Source organism: Trichoderma asperellum, chromosome 6, assembly GCF_020647865.1.
Source record: "Trichoderma asperellum chromosome 6, complete sequence".
Lineage (NCBI taxonomy): Eukaryota > Fungi > Ascomycota > Sordariomycetes > Hypocreales > Hypocreaceae > Trichoderma > Trichoderma asperellum.
In genome coordinates this window covers 39,345-57,519 of record NC_089420.1, presented here as the reverse complement: position 1 = coordinate 57,519, position 18,175 = coordinate 39,345, and the positions used below count along the sequence as shown (strand labels likewise).

Genomic DNA, 18,175 nt, shown 5'->3' with positions numbered 1-18,175 from the left:
AATAAAGAAAATACCTTTACTTTTAAGTTTTAGTAAGAATTAATAGCTAAATTTAATATATATTATAAGCTAAACACTATATATTACCTATAAATAAATAGCTAAATAAAAAAAATAAATTAAGTTATTAAAGTATATTTATAATACTATATTAACTTTATATAAAATAATTAAGTAAAAAAGCTTTTTATAGTATAAAATTAATATAATAGCTTTATTTTAAAGTCTATAAAAATTATACTATTTTATACTAATTATAGATTTACACTAAAAGCCTATAGACTACCTTACAATAGTCTAAATGCAGAAAATACTTAAATCTTAGCTAAAGATATAATTTAATTACAAAAAGAACTTAAAGAATAACTTAAGTTTATTTAAGATTATATAAAGTAATAAGCAGACTATATAAAAATTAAAAAACTAACCCTTTAAAAGGAGGATATAGCCTACTTACTATAGTATTTATATAATAAAAAGTTCCTAAATATTAAAATAAATTAATTAAGTAATAAACTTAACTTTAGAAAACTTAAATTATTTAAAATTTTAAAGAAAATTAAAGAAGTTAACTATAAGTTAAACTTACTTAATAATATAAAATTAAAAATAGCTGTCTTTTATATTTTATTATTAAAAAAGGCATTAGTAAATAAAAAAATAGGTAAATTAATTATAAATAAAATTATTATTTAAGAAAAAAAAAAGAATATAAAATTAAAAAATTAACTTATATATAAATAAATAAAGAAATAGGCAAATGAGAATATCTTATAAAATAAAAAGAATATAATTTATTTAAAAACTCTTAGATTCTAGAAAAAGAATTTAAAAAAAATGCCTAGATAATTTTATAAGAATTTTATTAATTATTAAAGGTAGAAATAATAATGGGTCTAGATTAAAGGCAGATTAATTAATATTGCTAATAGATAAGGATAGGCTAATAAAAAAACTAAGCGCTAAAACAGCCTAGCAAACAGCCTCTGCTTTATATTCCTTATACTTAACCCACTCTAACTCTTTTAAATTATTAATCCTTCGCTTAATAGCTTTTTTTATTTTTTTAAATTATTCTTTTTTTTAAATATAAAAATACTTTATATATATACTAGCCTTTAATTAAGCCTCCTCTGCCTTCTTTAATTTAAAGTTAAAATTAACACCTTTAATTATTATTTTCTAAAGCTAAAATATAAAAAAATTAAAAGCTTTATAATTTAACTATTAATAATAGATATACTATAAGTAATATAGAGAATCCTCTTTAAAAGCAAAATACTTATAACTATACTTTTTATAATAAAGATAAGGCTTTATAATTAATAATATAAATAAAATAAAATATTTAAGTATATTATACTATAAAACCTAAGAAAACTTAAAATACTTATATTTACTGCTAGCTATTTTATTAACTAAAAATCAAAAGAATAAAAAAAGCAGAAATTAATATTTATAAATAGTAAGGAAAGTATAGGTTTAAGAATAAGGTCTTAAGAATAAGACTAATAAAAGGAAAGTATTATATTATAACCTAATACTTAAGGTTATAATAATAGGCCTATTAAATAGGCATAAATAAATTAACTATAATTTATTAATTAATTATAAACTACTTAATAAAATTTATTATTAAATATATTAAGTATAACTTAATAAACTTAATTATTAAATATATTAAAGGTATTTAGCTAATTAAATATATAAGTTTACTTCTTATATTTTTTTTAAATAACTTAAATAACTAGTTATTAATATAATTTTATACTTATAAATTAAAAAGTACTTTTAATCTTTATTAATAACTATTATTATAATATTATTGCCTATAGGTTCTTTAACCCATCCTCTAATATAAACCTAAAGAACTTATTCTAGGTTTATCCCTTAGGAATCTACCCTATACTAACTATCTAGTATACAGTTTGTTATAATAAACCTTTAGCTAAAATACTATAATAATATTAAAAGTATAAAAAATTATATTAATAAATATTTAAAAAAAACTATTACTTTATTTAAAATAAAATTATAAAATTATTCTTAAAGATAAAACTTTACTAAAGCTTTATAAAATTTATAATTTTAATAAAACTAAGCTTAAAATACTTAAAGAATAGCTATAAATATAATTAAATAAAGAATATATTAAAGTATTAAACTTTTTAATAAAGTATTTTATTATTTTTATATTAAAAAAAATAAAAAGCTTTATTTAGTTATTAATTATAAATAGCTTAATAAAATAATTATTAAAAATAAAATGCCTTTATTATTAATTATTAAAATTAAAGAAAGACTATAAAGTATAAATTAATTTATAGCCCTAGATTTTATAGAAGCTTATAAATTTATAAAAATAAAGGAAAAATATAAATAAATAACTGCTTTTAAAATAAAATATAAATTATTTAAATATTTAATTATATTATAAAGACTTATAAATATATTAGTATTATTTTAAAAAAGAATTAACTTTATTTTTAAAAAATACTTAAATAACTATATAATAACTTATATTAATAATATTTTAATTTTTTTAAAAATATTAAAAAAACATAAGGAATATATTTATAAAATATTATAAAAACTATAAAATGCTAAGCTTTTTATTAACCTAAATAAATATTAATTTTATATATAATAAGTTAAGTTTTTTAAATATATTATTATATTAAAATAAGTTTAAATAAACTTAAATAAAGTTACTGCTATTTAAAATTAAAAGCTTTTAAAAACCTATAAAAGATTATAAAGCTTTTTAAGACTTACTAATTATTATTAAAGATTTATTTAAAGATATAGTAAAATTGCAAAACTATTAATTAATATTATTTAACTTAAGGAAAATAAAAAAGGTAAAAAAAAATAAAAAAATAAAAAACTATTTTAAATTAATAAAATAAAATTAATATTTTAAGAGCTTAAAGATACTGTTATAAATAAACCTATATTTATTATATATAACTTAAATAAGCCTATTAAAATAAAAATAAATACTTTTAACTTTACCTTAGGAAAAACCTTAGGATAATAAAATAAAGAAAGAAAACTTAAACTAATAGCCTTTTTCTTTAAAAAACTATATAGTCTAGAATTAAAATATTCTATTTATAATAAAGAATTTTTAATAATTATTAAAGCATTTAAAAAATAATAATATTATTATCTAGGAAATAAATATAAAATTAAAGTCTATATTAATTATTAAAATATATTTTATTTTATAACTATATAATAACTCTTTATATAATAAATTTATTATTTTAAATTTTTAATAGACTTTAACTATAAGATTATTTACTATAAAAGAATAAAAAATAAAAAAGCTAATGCTTTAAGTTAAAAAAAAAATATTTTAAAGAAATTCCTGAATTTAAAGTATAAATCTTATATAAAAATAATTAAAAGAATTATAAATAAATTAAAATTAATACTTTATTTATTATAAAAAAATATAATTTTATTTTTAATAAAATTAAAAATTAAATTAAAGATTAATAATTAAAATAGTTCTTTAAAGAAGTAACTATAATTAATAAACTTTTAAAATAAAGTAAATAAATTTAAGTATTAGAAGAATTATAAATAAAAGCAATATAGGATATTTATTATAGTATAATTATAGCAGTATATTAAAATATATAAATTACTTATAATTATATATTATATTACTACTGCTTTAAAAAACTTAAATAAAAAGTTAAAGAAGTTATTAAAAAATATAATATATATAAAAAAATAAAAAATAAATAACATTAGCTATATAAGAAATTATAACTTATTTTAGTTTTTAAATAAAATTAATATATTATTATATTTAACTATATTATTAATTTACTAAAGTTAAAAAAACTATTAATTAATATAGTTTATAATAATATTTTTATAGTAATAAATAAACTCTTTAAGTAAGCTTACTTTTTACTATATAAAAAGTCTTATACTATAAAAAATCTAATATACCTTTACATAAAGTATATATTTATAAAATATAAATTACTAGCAGAAATTATATTAAATAAAAAAAATACCTTTACTTTTAAGTTTTAATAAAAATTAATAGCTAAACTTAAAACTTATTATAAGTTAAGTATTATATATTATTTATAAATAAATAGCTAAATAAAAAGAATAAATTAAGTTATTAAAGTATACTTATAATACTATATTAACTTTATATAAGATAATTAAATAAAAAAACTCCCTATAGTATAAAATTAATATAATAGTTTTATTTTAAAATCTACAGAAGTTATATTATTTTATGTTAATTATAGATTTATATTAAAAACCTATAGACTACTTTATAATAATTTAAATATAGAAAATATTTAAATTTTAGCTAAAGATATAATTTAATTATAAAAAGAACTTAAAGAATAACTTAAGTTTATTTAAAATTATATAAAATAATAAATTAATTATATAAAAATTAAAGGACTAACCTTTTAAAAAAAGAATATAGCTTATTTACTATAGTATTTATATAATAAAAAGTTATTAAATATTAAAATAAATTAACTAAATAATAAACTTAACTTTAAAAAACTTAAATTATTTAAAATTTTAAAGAAATTAAAGAAGTTAACTATAAATTAAATTTATTTAATAATATAAAATTAAAAATAGCTGTTTTTTATATTTTACTACTAGAAAAGGCATTAATAAATAAAAAAATAAATAAATTAATTATAAATAAAATTATTATTTAAAATAAAAAAAAGAAATATAAAATTAAAAAATTAATTTATATATAAATAAATAAAGAAATAAATAAATAAAAATATTTTATAAAATAAAAAAAATATAATTTATTTAAAGACTTTTAAATTTTAAAAAAAGAACTTAAGAAAAATACTTAAATAATTTTATAAGAATTTTATTAATTATTAAAGGTAGAAATAATAATAAGTTTAAATTAAAGGTAGATTAATTAATATTATTAATAAACTAAAATAAACTAATAGAAGAATTAAGTATTAAAGCAGCTTAATAAGCAGCTTTTACTTTATATTCCTTATACTTAATTTACTTTAACTCTTTTAAATTATTAATCCTTTATTTAATAGCTTTTTTTATTTTTTTAAATTATTTTTTTTTTTAAATATAAAAATACTTTATATATACACTAGCCTTTAACTAAGCCTTCTTTACTCTTTTTAACTTAAAGTTAAAATTAATACCTTTAGCTGCTATTTTTTAAAGCTAAAATATAGAAAAACTAAAAGCTTTATAATTTAACTATTAATAATAAATATACTATAAGTAATATAAAAAATCCTTTTTAAAAGTAAAATACTTATAACTGCACTTTTTATAATAAAAATAAAGCTTTATAACTAATAGTATAAGTAAAATAAAATATTTAAGTATATTATATTATAAAACTTAAAAAAACTTAAAATACTTATATTTACTATTAGCTATTTTATTAACTAAAATTAAAAAAATAAAAAAAATAAAAATTAATATTTATAAATAATAAAGAAAGTATAGGTTTAAAAATAAAGTCTTAAGAATAAAACTAATAGAAGGGGAGTATTATATTATAACTTAATACTTAAGGTTATAATAATAGGCTTATTAAGTAGATATAAATAAATTAATACTAATTTATTATTTAATTATAAACTATTTAATAAAATCTATTATTAAATACACTAAGTATAACTTAATAAACTTAACTATTAAATATATTAAAGACATTTAGTTAATTAAATATATAAATTTACTTCTTATGCTTTTTTAAATAATTTAAATAGCCAGTTATTAATATAATTTATATCTATGGATTAAAAAGCACTCTCAATCCCTACTGGTAACTATTATTATAATATCATTGCCTATAGGTTTCCTAACCTATTCTTTAATATAAACCTAAAGAACTTATTCTAGGTTTATCCCTTAGGAATCTACCCTATACTAACTATCTAGTGTATGGTTCGTCATACAGTGCCGGGGGCGTAATCCAATGCCTCTGGGAGAAAATCTCGCCACACAGGCGTATTCTCTTGGATTATGCGTCTGCGTTAATCTTTATTGGCAAAAACAAGTCAGTATACAAATGTTAAGCCTAAAGATGCTAAGTAACTAACAAAAGTTAATGACCAAAACCTGCCGTCCTTGGAGAATATGTCAAGGTCGTTCAGGTCAAGATTTTCAAAAAATACCTTGTCGGTATTGTCAGCAGAGCAAGCTTCCCTCCTACATCTACAGATACCCTACCTTTTAGGTACCAGCTCATCAAGAACCTTAACCTATTTAACTAGCTATTAAATAAAACAATATTAAATTTATTCTTCTAAGCCCTCTCTAGGGCCTTTAAGATAATAGCTACTACAGCCGCCACCCCAACTCCTTAAAATAAAACTCCCCCTATGGCTGCTCCCAGGCTGGCAGCCCCTAGAATCTCCTAAAGAAAGGCTACCCCCTTTATCTTAAGGAAAGGCAAGAGGGCTATTCTAGCCTTAACTTCTAAAAAAAAGCGCCAATACAGAAACTATATTATAAATAGTATATTATCCCTTGACTTTATAAAAAACAGCCTTAAAACTGCCTCTGCTATATAAAATTAAATAAAAGGCCTTAAGACTTTTTTTTTTAGCAGTATTAAAAAAGCCACTACTATAAACTTAAAAAAAAAATTATATATTAAAATTAAAATTATAAACTGCCTAAAAAAAATAAATATTAAAAATAAAGCTAAATAGAATATTATTATTACAGCAGCTAATGCTATAAATGCCTGCCTTGCTTAATATATAATTAAATACTTCCTAGCTGCTGTAAAACTAATATATAATGCTTTTATAGCAGCTTTTAAAAACCTCCTCCTTTTTTTTAATAAAATAACAAAAGACTTTAAAAACCCTAAAAAATTAAGCAGCCAGGCAAAAAGCACTTAACCTTTTAAAATAACATTAGCTAATTATTATAACCTAAAACTATAAAATATATACTCCAGATATATTATAGACTAATAGACTAATTAAAGAAGGATTACAGCTTTAAAAGTAAGCTATTTTAAATAAATTACTATTATAAAAGTAAGCTACTATAAAAGAATTATAATTAAGATTATATAATGTTCTAATCCTATACCTAGTATAGGGTAGCTAGTTCCTAAGGGATAAACCTCTAACATTAGGTTTATGTTAGTAAAAAGATACAAGGGATTTTTATAAGCAGTTTTAGTTATATAGCTAATAACTTTAAATAAAAGTTTAATCTAACTGTTATATAAATACTTTATTCATAACTAATTATTTAAGCTATATTTAATAAATATAATAAGTTATTTTATAGTTATTATTTATATAAGTTTTATTATATTTAATAAAAATATATAATATTCTAGTCCTATACCTAGTATAAGGTAGCTAGTTCTTAAAGAATAAACCCTTAATATTAGGTTTATGTAACAATCTGTTATACTGTTAAGCTAAACAGGGCAAAAGATTAGGCTAATAACCACTATTGTAGCAGTTACTATAACAGAACCAGCTGCCTATAAGGGTTTTGCAGTTATGGTACACTAGGTTGTAACATTTATTTAGTAAAGAATAGTTAAATATATAAATAAATATAGGCTTAAAGAACTAACCCTTTAGGAGGGAGATATAGTTTAGCTATTTTACTATATATAAAATAATAAATAAGTAAATATTAAAATAAATAAGTTAAATAATAAACTTAATTTTAAGAAACTTAGACTTTATAAAATTTTAAAGAAAATTAAAAAAGTTAATTATAAACTTAAACTCCTAGAATAATAGAAGAAGTAAGGAAAATATATATATTTAATATTTTATATTTTACTGTTAGAAAAAGTATAAATTAATAAAAACACTAGAGAAATTATTTAAGATAAAATTATTATTAAAGGAGAAGAAAAAGAATATAAGATAAAAGATATTAATGCTATAAAAGCAAAGGAAAATAGTAAATAATGCTATTAAATATAATAAAAAAAAAAATAAAAAAAAAAATATAAAAACCTATTAAGAATTTTATAAATATAATAGCATTAATAGAAAAACTTTATTAAAACCTAGAAATTTTAATAAAGATAGATTTATTTTTAAACTCTTTAAGAAATTTATTTATTTTAAAAAAGCAAGGCTGGCCTTAAAAGAACTACTTACTAACTATACTATAGCAGCTTAATAAATAGCCTCTGCTTCTTTATACTTAATATAATCTAATTCCTTTAAATTTATTATACTTTACTTAATAGCTTTTTTTATTTTTTTATACTATACCTACTTCTGCTTTTAAAAATAAACTACTTTTACAGCTGCTTTAGCTAAAATATCCTTAGCCTTCTTTAACTTCTTTTTTAAATAAAAATACTAAATAAAAATATAATTAAGTTAATTAAGCATTAAACCTTAAATATTATAATAAAATTTATTTAAATAAATATACTTTAAATAATATAATAAATTTAATAGAGAAATTAAATAAAATTTATAATTTTTTATAATATAATAAAAATAATATTTATTAGACTTGCTTGCACTAGATATTATAGCTTTTAATAAAAAATTATATTACTAGGTTTTTTTATAAAAAGATCTTTTAGTAATTTTATTTAATATAATAAAGGTTAATAAAAGCCAGGAAGAAGTATTAGTAAAGAAATTAAAGAATAACTGTATTTATTAAGTAAGGGATGTATTATTTATATTAAGACTATAAGGTCTTGGGGATAAAACTAAAAAAAGGGAAGTATTATATTATAACCTGACTTTTATAGTTATAATAATAGGCCTATAGGGTAGGCTAAACTAAATTAATGTTAGAATAATAGATTAATTAAAAGAGATTTATTAACTTAATTATTAAGTTAATAAGTTAACTTAATAAAATTTATTAATAAGTCTTATAAAATACTATAAATTTAACTTATATAACTAAATATATAAGTTTACTTTATTATATTTATTTAAATAACTTAAATAGCTAGTTGTTAATATAGAATTAAAATTAAAGTATACTTCTAAAGCTTACTTACTGGTAATATTATATTATTATTATTGCTTTATAGATCTTCTGACCTATCTGCTAATATAAACTATAGGACTAGGTTTATCTTTTGGAAATCTTCTGAGCTATTAACTTTTATAGGACCTTAGTGACCAGGTTGTTATAATTAATAATTTTAAAAGATTTTTTTTAATTTTTTTTTAAAATTACTATAATTAATAAAAATAGCTATAGTTTAAGCTTTTTATTTATTAAAGGTATTTTTTTAATAATTTTTTAAAATTACTTTAATTTAGTTTCCTGCTGCTTTATTTATTTAAGTTTTTATATATTAAATATATTTAAATAACTTAATAAATATAAAAAAATTTAAAAAATAATATTTAAAATAAATTTAAAGGTTATTAAAAAACTTATATAGTTTAACTAGGTCTTTATTAAATTTATTAAAGTAAAAAGGTTTAAGAATTTCTTTAAATTATTTTTTAATTACTTTAATAAATTATATAATAAATATAACTATAGTAAGTGCTATAGCTAGTAGTATTGCTAGTAGGTTATAAAGTATAGTAAGCTATTATTATAAAATATAGTATTTTATATATTATTAGTTTTTTATGTTTTTAATTATTAAATTAATTATTTAAAAACAGCTAAATAGTTTATAAGGTTTTATAAATTTAATAAATTTAATAAAAGCACTTGTTATTATATTTATTCTTTTATATTAAATTAATTTATAAGTTTAATAATGTTTTAAAAGTTATTTATTTTAATATTATTTATAGGTTTAATAACTATTTAAATAAAAGTTATTAATATATAATAAACTATATATTAGATAGTTAATATAGGGTAGATTTTTAAAAGATAAACCTAAAATAAATTTTTTAGGTTTATATTAGCAAATAGATTAAAAAACTTATAGGCAATAGTATTATAATAATAGTTATTAGTAAAAATTAAAAGTATTTTTTAATTTATAAATATAAAACTATATTAATAATTAGTTATTTAAGTTATTTAATTAAGTATAAAATGTAAACTTATATATTTAATTAATTAAGCTAGATTATTTATAGATTTTAATAATTTATTATAAATTATTTTATAAAATTAATAATTTATTTATAAATTATTAGATTATTATAATAATCTAATAATCTATTGTAATTAATAGGTTAGTTTTATATTAATCCGGTTTGGCCTACCCTGTAGGCCTATTATTGCAACTATAAGAGGCAGGTTATAATATTATATATTACTTAATAAAATCTATTATTAAGTATATTAAATATAACTTAATAAACTTAACTATTAAATACACTAAAGATATTTAATTAACTAAATATATAAATTTACTTTTTATATTTATTTAAATAATTTAAATAGCTAGTTTTTAATATAGTTTTATATTTATAAATTAAAAAGTACTTTTAATCTTTATTAGTAATTATTATTATATTATTATTATCTATAGGTTTTTTAACCTATTTGCTAATATAAACCTAAAGAACTTATTTTAGGTTTATCCCTTAGGTATCTACCCTATACTAACTATCTAGTGTATAGTTTATTATAAAATCAAGTTTTTATTTAAAATTATTTACTATATAACTAAAACTACTTATTAAATCCTTTATATTTCTTTACTAATATAAACCTAATATTAAAGTTTATTCTTTAAGAACTAGCTACCCTATACCAGGTATAGGGATTAGAATATTATAATAACTTTTTATAATTTTTTATATACTTAATAAAATTAACTAATCTATTGAAACCTTTATTATTTTTACTTTAAATATTGTTTTTTTTTTTAATTTATTAATACCTTAATAATATATATTTACTAAACCTTTATTTAATTTCCTTTCTATACTTTTATATTACAACTTTAGAAAATCGCCCTTTTTATTAAAATAGTATATTTTTCTCTTTATTTAAAAATTAAAGCTATTTATAACTATTGCTTTTTTCTAATTATAACTGAGATACTAATAGATTTAATAAAAGAAGCAATTAATTCAAGCTCAAGGAAACAAAGGCACATGCAGCCAGCTATTTGCAGCTCTATAAGTATAGAGCAAAATGTATCTGCCTAGAAGTATATTTTAGATTTATTTGATGCTCGAGTCGTACAATGAATGTTAGCTCCTTGTTCTAGTGGTGGATAAACCGAAGGATAAAAAAAAACCCCTCATTCTGTTGGCTCGGTTATATGCTCGCTGTAAATTACCACAGAGCTACCTACCTAGTATTAGTATGCTTACGTGTCTGTGTGGGTGTGGGTACCTTGGTGTTGTGTTCGCTGCCCTTCGGTCGCAAAGGGCCGACAGTAGATATTGGCCGGCCCCCAGCATATGTGGAAGGCAATCGCTGTACAACTAGGGAGTGTGTGATGCGTAAAACCATTGGGTATCCTAGGAGAAAGCCAAGCAAGCCACATCTACTCCGTAATGCAATTTATTTAGCCTAGTCACACTAACCTGAGATTGCTAATTGCGATGCCGGTGATTGGCTGCAAACCGAGAAGGTAATCTTAAACGAGGCTGCCGAAGACTAGGTATTGTATACACTCCTGGCCGAAGGAAGCCTGGCTGTGCATCTGTGCCACTACTTGTAGTCTACGAGTTGACGAGGTACCACATCCCAATTAAATGGCGCTTTGCCTCCAGGGCTTACGAGCTGGATACACGTGCAGTCACCTGATGTACTGCTCTTGGAGATGAACAGGCCGTCTGCAAAACCATAAGAGGGCACGCGCGTGTCTTTTTCAGTCAATCCGCTGAATCATCCCAACGCACGGCTTGACATCTTCCGTTAACCCCATCGACCTCTTTATCCGCCGCCACCATGGCTGCAAAACACAGATATCCTCCTTCTGATTCCGCTATCTTGTCCAGTAAGAGGCATCACGAGAACGGATCAACTAACACGACCAAGTTTACAGATGGCGCGTCAAACGAATTCGAGTTTGGTGGCTCAATTGGTGCTGCGTTGTTAATGACGGGCTTCCCCCTACTGATGTGGTACATGTGGATAGGTGCAACGTACTATGATGGAAACTTGCCAATGCCTGAGGTCAACCAGACTTGGACTGACTTTGGTCAGCACCTCTTTCTGTTGGCTTACGAGGGGGCCTATCCAACTGCAAAAGCTTGGGCAATCTATTGGGTGTTTTTCATTGTGGAGGCACTTATGTACTGCTATATGCCCGGAGTGTCGAATTACGGCCGTCCATTGAGACACGAAGGTGGCAAAAAGCTTCCTTATTACTGTTCCGCATATTGCAGTTTTTATGCAACATTGCTCATTGCCGCCGTGCTGCACGCCACTCGCGTATTCCGATTGTACACGCTAATTGACGAGTTTGGACCTCTTATGACCGTTGCTATCCTATCTGGATTTCTCAACAGCTTCATCGTCTACTTCCAAGCTATCGTGCGTGGACGAACGCATCGGCTTACAGGCTATCCCATATACGACTTTTTCATGGGTGCTGAGCTGAATCCTCGTATTGGCATTTTGGACTTCAAAATGTTTTATGAAGTGAGAATTCCGTGGTTCATCCTATTCCTCATTACTTGCTCCGTAGCTGCTCGCCAGTTCGAAACTTACGGCTACGTTTCAAAAGAAGTAATCTTTCTAGTTGGGGCGCATTTCCTATACACCAACGCTTGCGCCAAAGCTGAGCAAATGATCATTACGAGCTGGTAAGCTCAAAGGAGACAAGTGGCCCTAAGTCAGATTTAATTAACGTTGGCCTAGGGATATGTATTTCGAGAAGCTGGGCTTCCTGCTCACCTTTTGGAACATGGCCGGTGTTCCCTTTACGTATTGTCATTGTGCTCTTTACTTGGCCAATCATGACCCATCCGAATACCACTGGAATCCTTTCTCTTTAACATTGCTTGCAGTTGTATATCTTTTCATGTACTGGATGTGGGATAGTGCCAATGGCCAAAAGAACGCATTCCGCCACAAGGAAAAAGGTCAACTCATCAAGCGCAACACTTTTCCTCAGGTTCCATGGCAATCCATTGAGAATCCCAAGACTATAGAAACCGATACAGGTGATCATATAATGGTCGACGGATGGTTTGCAATTATCCGAAAGCCAAATTATGTCCCTGATATGTTCTTCTCCATGTCCTGGGGGCTGATTACCGGCTTCGAGTAAGTCCATCTGGAGTATGCAGAATTGTGGAAAATCCTATTGGTGGCTGACTGTCTGCTGGTAGGAGCTTCTTTCCTTGGTTTTATTTCGTTTTCTTCATGGTCATGATCATTCATCGAACAAGGAGAGATATTATGAGATGCCGGAGAAAGTATGGCGAAGCCTGGAAGCAATATGAGAAAGAAGTCCCGTACATTTTTATCCCGGTGAGTTCTTCATCTTGATGTAGTTATTGAAATGCTGCTAATGGGGTTCAAGTATGTGATTTGATCGGAGTGGACATGTTTTCCAATCAATTGGGTGAAGGGTTCGCCGTGGAGGAGCCAGTCTAGCGTTCTGACCGCATTATTACCGTTCCTGCGGCGGATAGTATAATAACAGAAAAGTTTGGATTTGGTCATAGATGATTTCTAAGTGCTGAAAAAATAGAATTAATGTATTTTGTCAGGTGAGTCGCGTTAGCGCTTACATATCGCTAACTTTTTATTAGATTTAGGTGCCTCTTGCCGTATTCCGGTGTCCTTCCTAAGGTCGTTTAGCATTCAACGTTTGCCTAAAAATTTTTACATCTTATAGCATTAGTCCAACATACATACTGGCTGGGAAGAAAAGAGCTTGCGCATTGTCTGTCGGTGCACACAAATCACTGGATGAAAAGTAATATGCTTGGAAATAACATCTATAGATAGTTTTTCGATCCGAAGCCCTTGCTTAAAACTATAGAGCACTACTAATTCTTATGAGTTCTATACTTTGTGTTGTCAGTATTTTATATGAGTACCAACATACATAGAGAACTCTGTAATCCTCCTGCCTCCGCGCGATCATTTATGTCAGTCTGTATAATATGCTTTTAATCTTTCTACTACCCTCACCCTAGCACTATCTTATGCTTAACTGTATGCTTATTAATCGGGAAAAAACAAAGGGATCTATCCAAGTGCGAAATAACACGTTTATTGAATAAACCATTAACTTGTCTTTTATGACAGAGCTGGGTGGCACCAGGCATGCAGGTGCCTTCTTGGATAGTAGGCTGCGATACACTCACGCCATTCCATATCTTCCGGTGTCGTACCGTCGATGGCTAGATCGAAGCGCCGGATCATGGTTGCAAAAGCGATGTATAGCTCGGCCCAGGCAAGGTTTATGCCGAAGCACATGCGCGGTCCTCGACTGAATGGCACCAGCCAGTGATCCAGGTCTTTCTTATGGCCGGAGCCCCACGAAGTTTCTTTCTTTCCGTCCTCTAACCACCGTTCAGGGCGGAAGTCGAGAACATCGTCGCCCCAGACCTCAGCAGATTGGTGCACGTGTAGAATTGCCATGCCGACTGCTGCGCCCCCGGGGATGTGTTTGCCCGATATTACCGCGCCACCAGGAGGCACGACACGCGTCAATGACACACCTGATGGAATAAAGCGTAAAGATTCCTTGATAGTTGCCGTAAGCAGCGGCAGGGCTTCAAGATCTTTCAGCGTCGGCTCAGTATCGAGGCTCGGCCACACTGTAACAAGCTCTTGTCTTAGCTGCGCGAGTAATTCTGGATTTCTCATTGTGTGCCAGTGACCCATGAGCAGTGTGTCAGCTACTGTATTGGCACCCGCAAATATGAGGGTGAACCCTTCATCATGCAGGGATGTCATATTCGGAACTGACTTTCTGCGGTATGCTTGGGGGTCAAGCATTCGATGGAAGATTGTTTGGTGCGACACGCTGTCCAGTTTTGATGGGCATTGTAACACGATCTGCAGCTGCTGTTGAATCAAGTCACGAACTTGATACAACCGGGGAGCTAGTCGCTTGGCATCCGGCAGGACACGCATGACCAGACCAGGAGGTACAGCGTAAATCAGGTTACGGATCAAAGGGAAATTCTTTAGCACGGGTAAAGCTCCCAAGCTAGCATCCATAGCCAGAATCAAAGGATCTCTAAACTCCGGAGCCTCTAACGCATTGACACAGTTACCAAAGGTAAAACACATGATAGTGTCGAGAGTGTAGGAGCGAAATGCAAAAAGAAGGTCGATAGAGCTTTGTGTTGCATTCGCCTTCGTGATGGAAGATGCTAAACGTGTTGCCTATCATGTAATATTGGTTAATATGGAAAAATAAAGGGTGCATAATTTCTGGAAATATAAAACAACAAAGTCACTACTTACATTTCGCCAAACCAAGTGCTCAAGGTTTTGAATGGCTTTCTTAGAGAAAATTGGCAAGAGGACCTCTCTTCGTTCCTTAGCCTGGTCATATTTCAAAAACACGAAGGATCCGGTTTTTACTCCAGGTGTTCGGTAAAGACCAGGATCCTTATCCCATCTTCTGCTACTGTGGTAGATGTCGTGAAATGCGTTTGGGTTCCCAAAATGCAGCTACACAAGGACGATTTATATGAAGATCAGCCACTCAGAATCTTGACAAGGAAAAAGATGGGATGGAGGATGTATTGAACAAATAACTTTTCTTACCTCATTCGGAGAAATACGGACTATTTCACCTATTACTCGTGTTATATAATTTATAATTTATATAAAAAATAATAATATAAATATTATAACCTAACTCTTAAGAACTATAATATAATATATAGCCTAGGAGAACCTTAAAATAAATAACTAATTGAAGAAATACTAACCTATAAAAAGGTAGTTTTATATACTAAATTAATAAATATAAGTAGTTTTAGTATAAAAAAACTAATAAGCTATAATAGTTTTTATAAAATAACTTATTATATAAGTTAATAATAATTATAATTATTAAATACCTTGAATAATTAATTATTATTAATATAATATTTTTCTTTAATATTTATAAATTAAAAATATACTTTTATTTTTTTTTTATTTATAAATTAAAATAGCCTACAGCTGTTATTTTATTTTTATTTTATAATACTTTAATTTTATAAATTAATAATTATAATATATTTAATAACTTTTGTATTATTTATTTATAAAGATTTTTAATTTTATTATTTTTTTATAGCTTTTAAAATACTTATAAGCTTTTGTAATATTCTGATCCTATACCTGGTATAGGGTAGCTAGTTCCTGTTACAAACCAACTATATAAGATTCCCCTAGTATATACCTCTGGGTAAACTATAGATAAAGATAACTAATTAGGTTAAAGGAAATATATTTTTAGTAAAATATATATTTACTTATAAAATAAAACTGTAACTTTAAGGAAGTATTTTTATTAGGTATAATATAACTTATATAAGTAATAACTATAAAATAACTTACTATATAAGACTGTTTATTATATTTATTAAATATAGTTTAAATAATTAATTATTAATATAGTATTTATATAATAACTAAAATTAAACTTTTCTTTAAAGTTATTAATTATATAACTAAAACTATTTATAAAATTCTTTATATTTTTTTACTAATATAAACCTAATATTAAAGGTTTATTTTTTAAGAACTAGCTACCTTATTGTAACATCCTGACCTATACTATCGTACTTAGGTATAGGGTAGGTTCCTAATCTATAAACTTAACATCGGGTTTATGTTAGCAGAGAGATAAGTTAGAGTCTTATGAGCGATGCAGTTATATAGCTAACAAGGTTATAAATAACTAATTTAATTATTATTTAAAAGTGCTATATTAATAACTAATTATTTAAGTTCTATTTAATAAGCATAATAAATGGTTTTTATATAGTAAGTTATTTTATAAGGCTTATGATTTTAATTGTAATCTTTTTAGGGTGGCTTACTTTAGTATTTATAATCTATTAGGGATGGCTTATGCTTCTATAAGTAATTCCTTTTTAATTAACTTATTAATCTATAGTTTATTTATAAATATATATCTTATAGTTATTAGGTTATAATATAATGCCCCTCTTTATTAATCTTATCCTTAAGGCTAAGCATACATTAGTCTTTATAATTTATAAATATATCTATTCTTCCTATTCCTATTGTCTATAACTTACTTCTTTAAATAATGGCATAATAACTAATTAAGTATTTAAGTTAATTCTTTATAAAACCCATAAGCATAACTTTCTTACATTATTTATTCTTTTTTATAGTTTTAATTTTAATATATTATATATTTATTGCTTTTAAAAGAAGATTCTTTATTAAATAATAAAGGATTTTTTTTATTATTATAAATATATTAAATGCAGTTGTTTTTATAATAGGGTCTTAATAGCTTTTTCTTATAGGTAAGCTTTATTTTTATATTTATTTATATTGTTAATATTTTAGTTTTAGTAATAAAAGTGTTAGATTAATAAAAGAAGCTAAAAGCAGAAGAAGAGGCTGTAGGCAAAGCCTTAGAGTCCCTTTAATTTTAGCTTTTTAAATTATAAGTTAAGCTTTCTAAAGCAGTAAGCTGCCTGGCTTATATTTATTATATAAAGAGTAAAATAAAGAAATAAGGTAATAAGTTAATTTATTATAGAATGCAGGAGTTAAATAAAGAAGATAATATAGTAAATAATTTTTAGTATATAAGGGTCTTTAATAATATTAATTAATCCTTCTTTAACATTAGCCTGAAGTTTATAGACCTTAGTTTATTAATTTTATAAAATAAAGAAACCTTTATATTAGCTTTTAAAAGTTAAAGTATTCTTTTAGTTTTTATAAATTCTTTAGTTTAAAGTATTTTTTTTATTTAATAAGGTACTTTATTTTATTAATCTTAGAGTTCTAGTATATAGCAAGTACTCCTTTAACTTTATATTCTTTTTCTTTATCTTTAATAATAATTTTATTTAAAATAGATCTTTCTATAAGTTTATTAACTTATGCTTTTTTTAATTATAATATATAAAACACTAGACTTTAGAGCTTTATTATATTTAGTAATGCTAGCTTATAATTAACTTCTTTAATTTATTTAAGGATTTTATAAAGTTCTATTTTTCTAATGTTTAATTTATTACTTAGCCTATTAGTCTTAATATTTAATAATTTATAGCTTTATAAATGCTATAATAAATAAACTATATCCCTTTCTAGAGAA

The 18,175-nt window shown here is 24.2% G+C and overlaps 3 protein-coding genes across 3 annotated transcripts; 2 read left to right on the top strand and 1 right to left on the bottom strand.

The window, feature by feature from the left end:
* Positions 1 to 5,977: 5,977 nt before the first annotated feature.
* Positions 5,978 to 6,275, top strand: TrAFT101_009470 (uncharacterized protein; the record flags this gene model as incomplete). The annotated part of the gene is made up of 2 exons (XM_066128664.1): positions 5,978 to 6,062; positions 6,136 to 6,275. 2 exons carry the CDS (start codon positions 5,978 to 5,980, stop codon positions 6,273 to 6,275), a joined length of 225 nt encoding a protein of 74 aa, XP_065984784.1.
* Positions 6,276 to 11,850: 5,575 nt separating this feature from the next.
* On the top strand, positions 11,851 to 13,177 carry TrAFT101_009469 (uncharacterized protein; the record flags this gene model as incomplete). The annotated part of the gene is made up of 2 exons (XM_066128663.1): positions 11,851 to 12,710; positions 12,766 to 13,177. The coding sequence occupies 2 exons, from the start codon at positions 11,851 to 11,853 to the stop codon at positions 13,175 to 13,177; spliced, it is 1,272 nt and encodes a 423-aa protein (XP_065984783.1).
* Positions 13,178 to 14,157: 980 nt separating this feature from the next.
* On the bottom strand, positions 14,158 to 15,449 carry TrAFT101_009468 (uncharacterized protein; the record flags this gene model as incomplete). Its single annotated transcript, XM_066128662.1, has 2 exons — positions 15,337 to 15,449; positions 14,158 to 15,255 (listed from the first exon to the last, which is right to left on the bottom strand). The coding sequence occupies exon 2, from the start codon at positions 15,157 to 15,159 to the stop codon at positions 14,158 to 14,160; it is 1,002 nt and encodes a 333-aa protein (XP_065984782.1). The 5' UTR covers positions 15,160 to 15,255; positions 15,337 to 15,449.
* Positions 15,450 to 18,175: the final 2,726 nt, after the last annotated feature.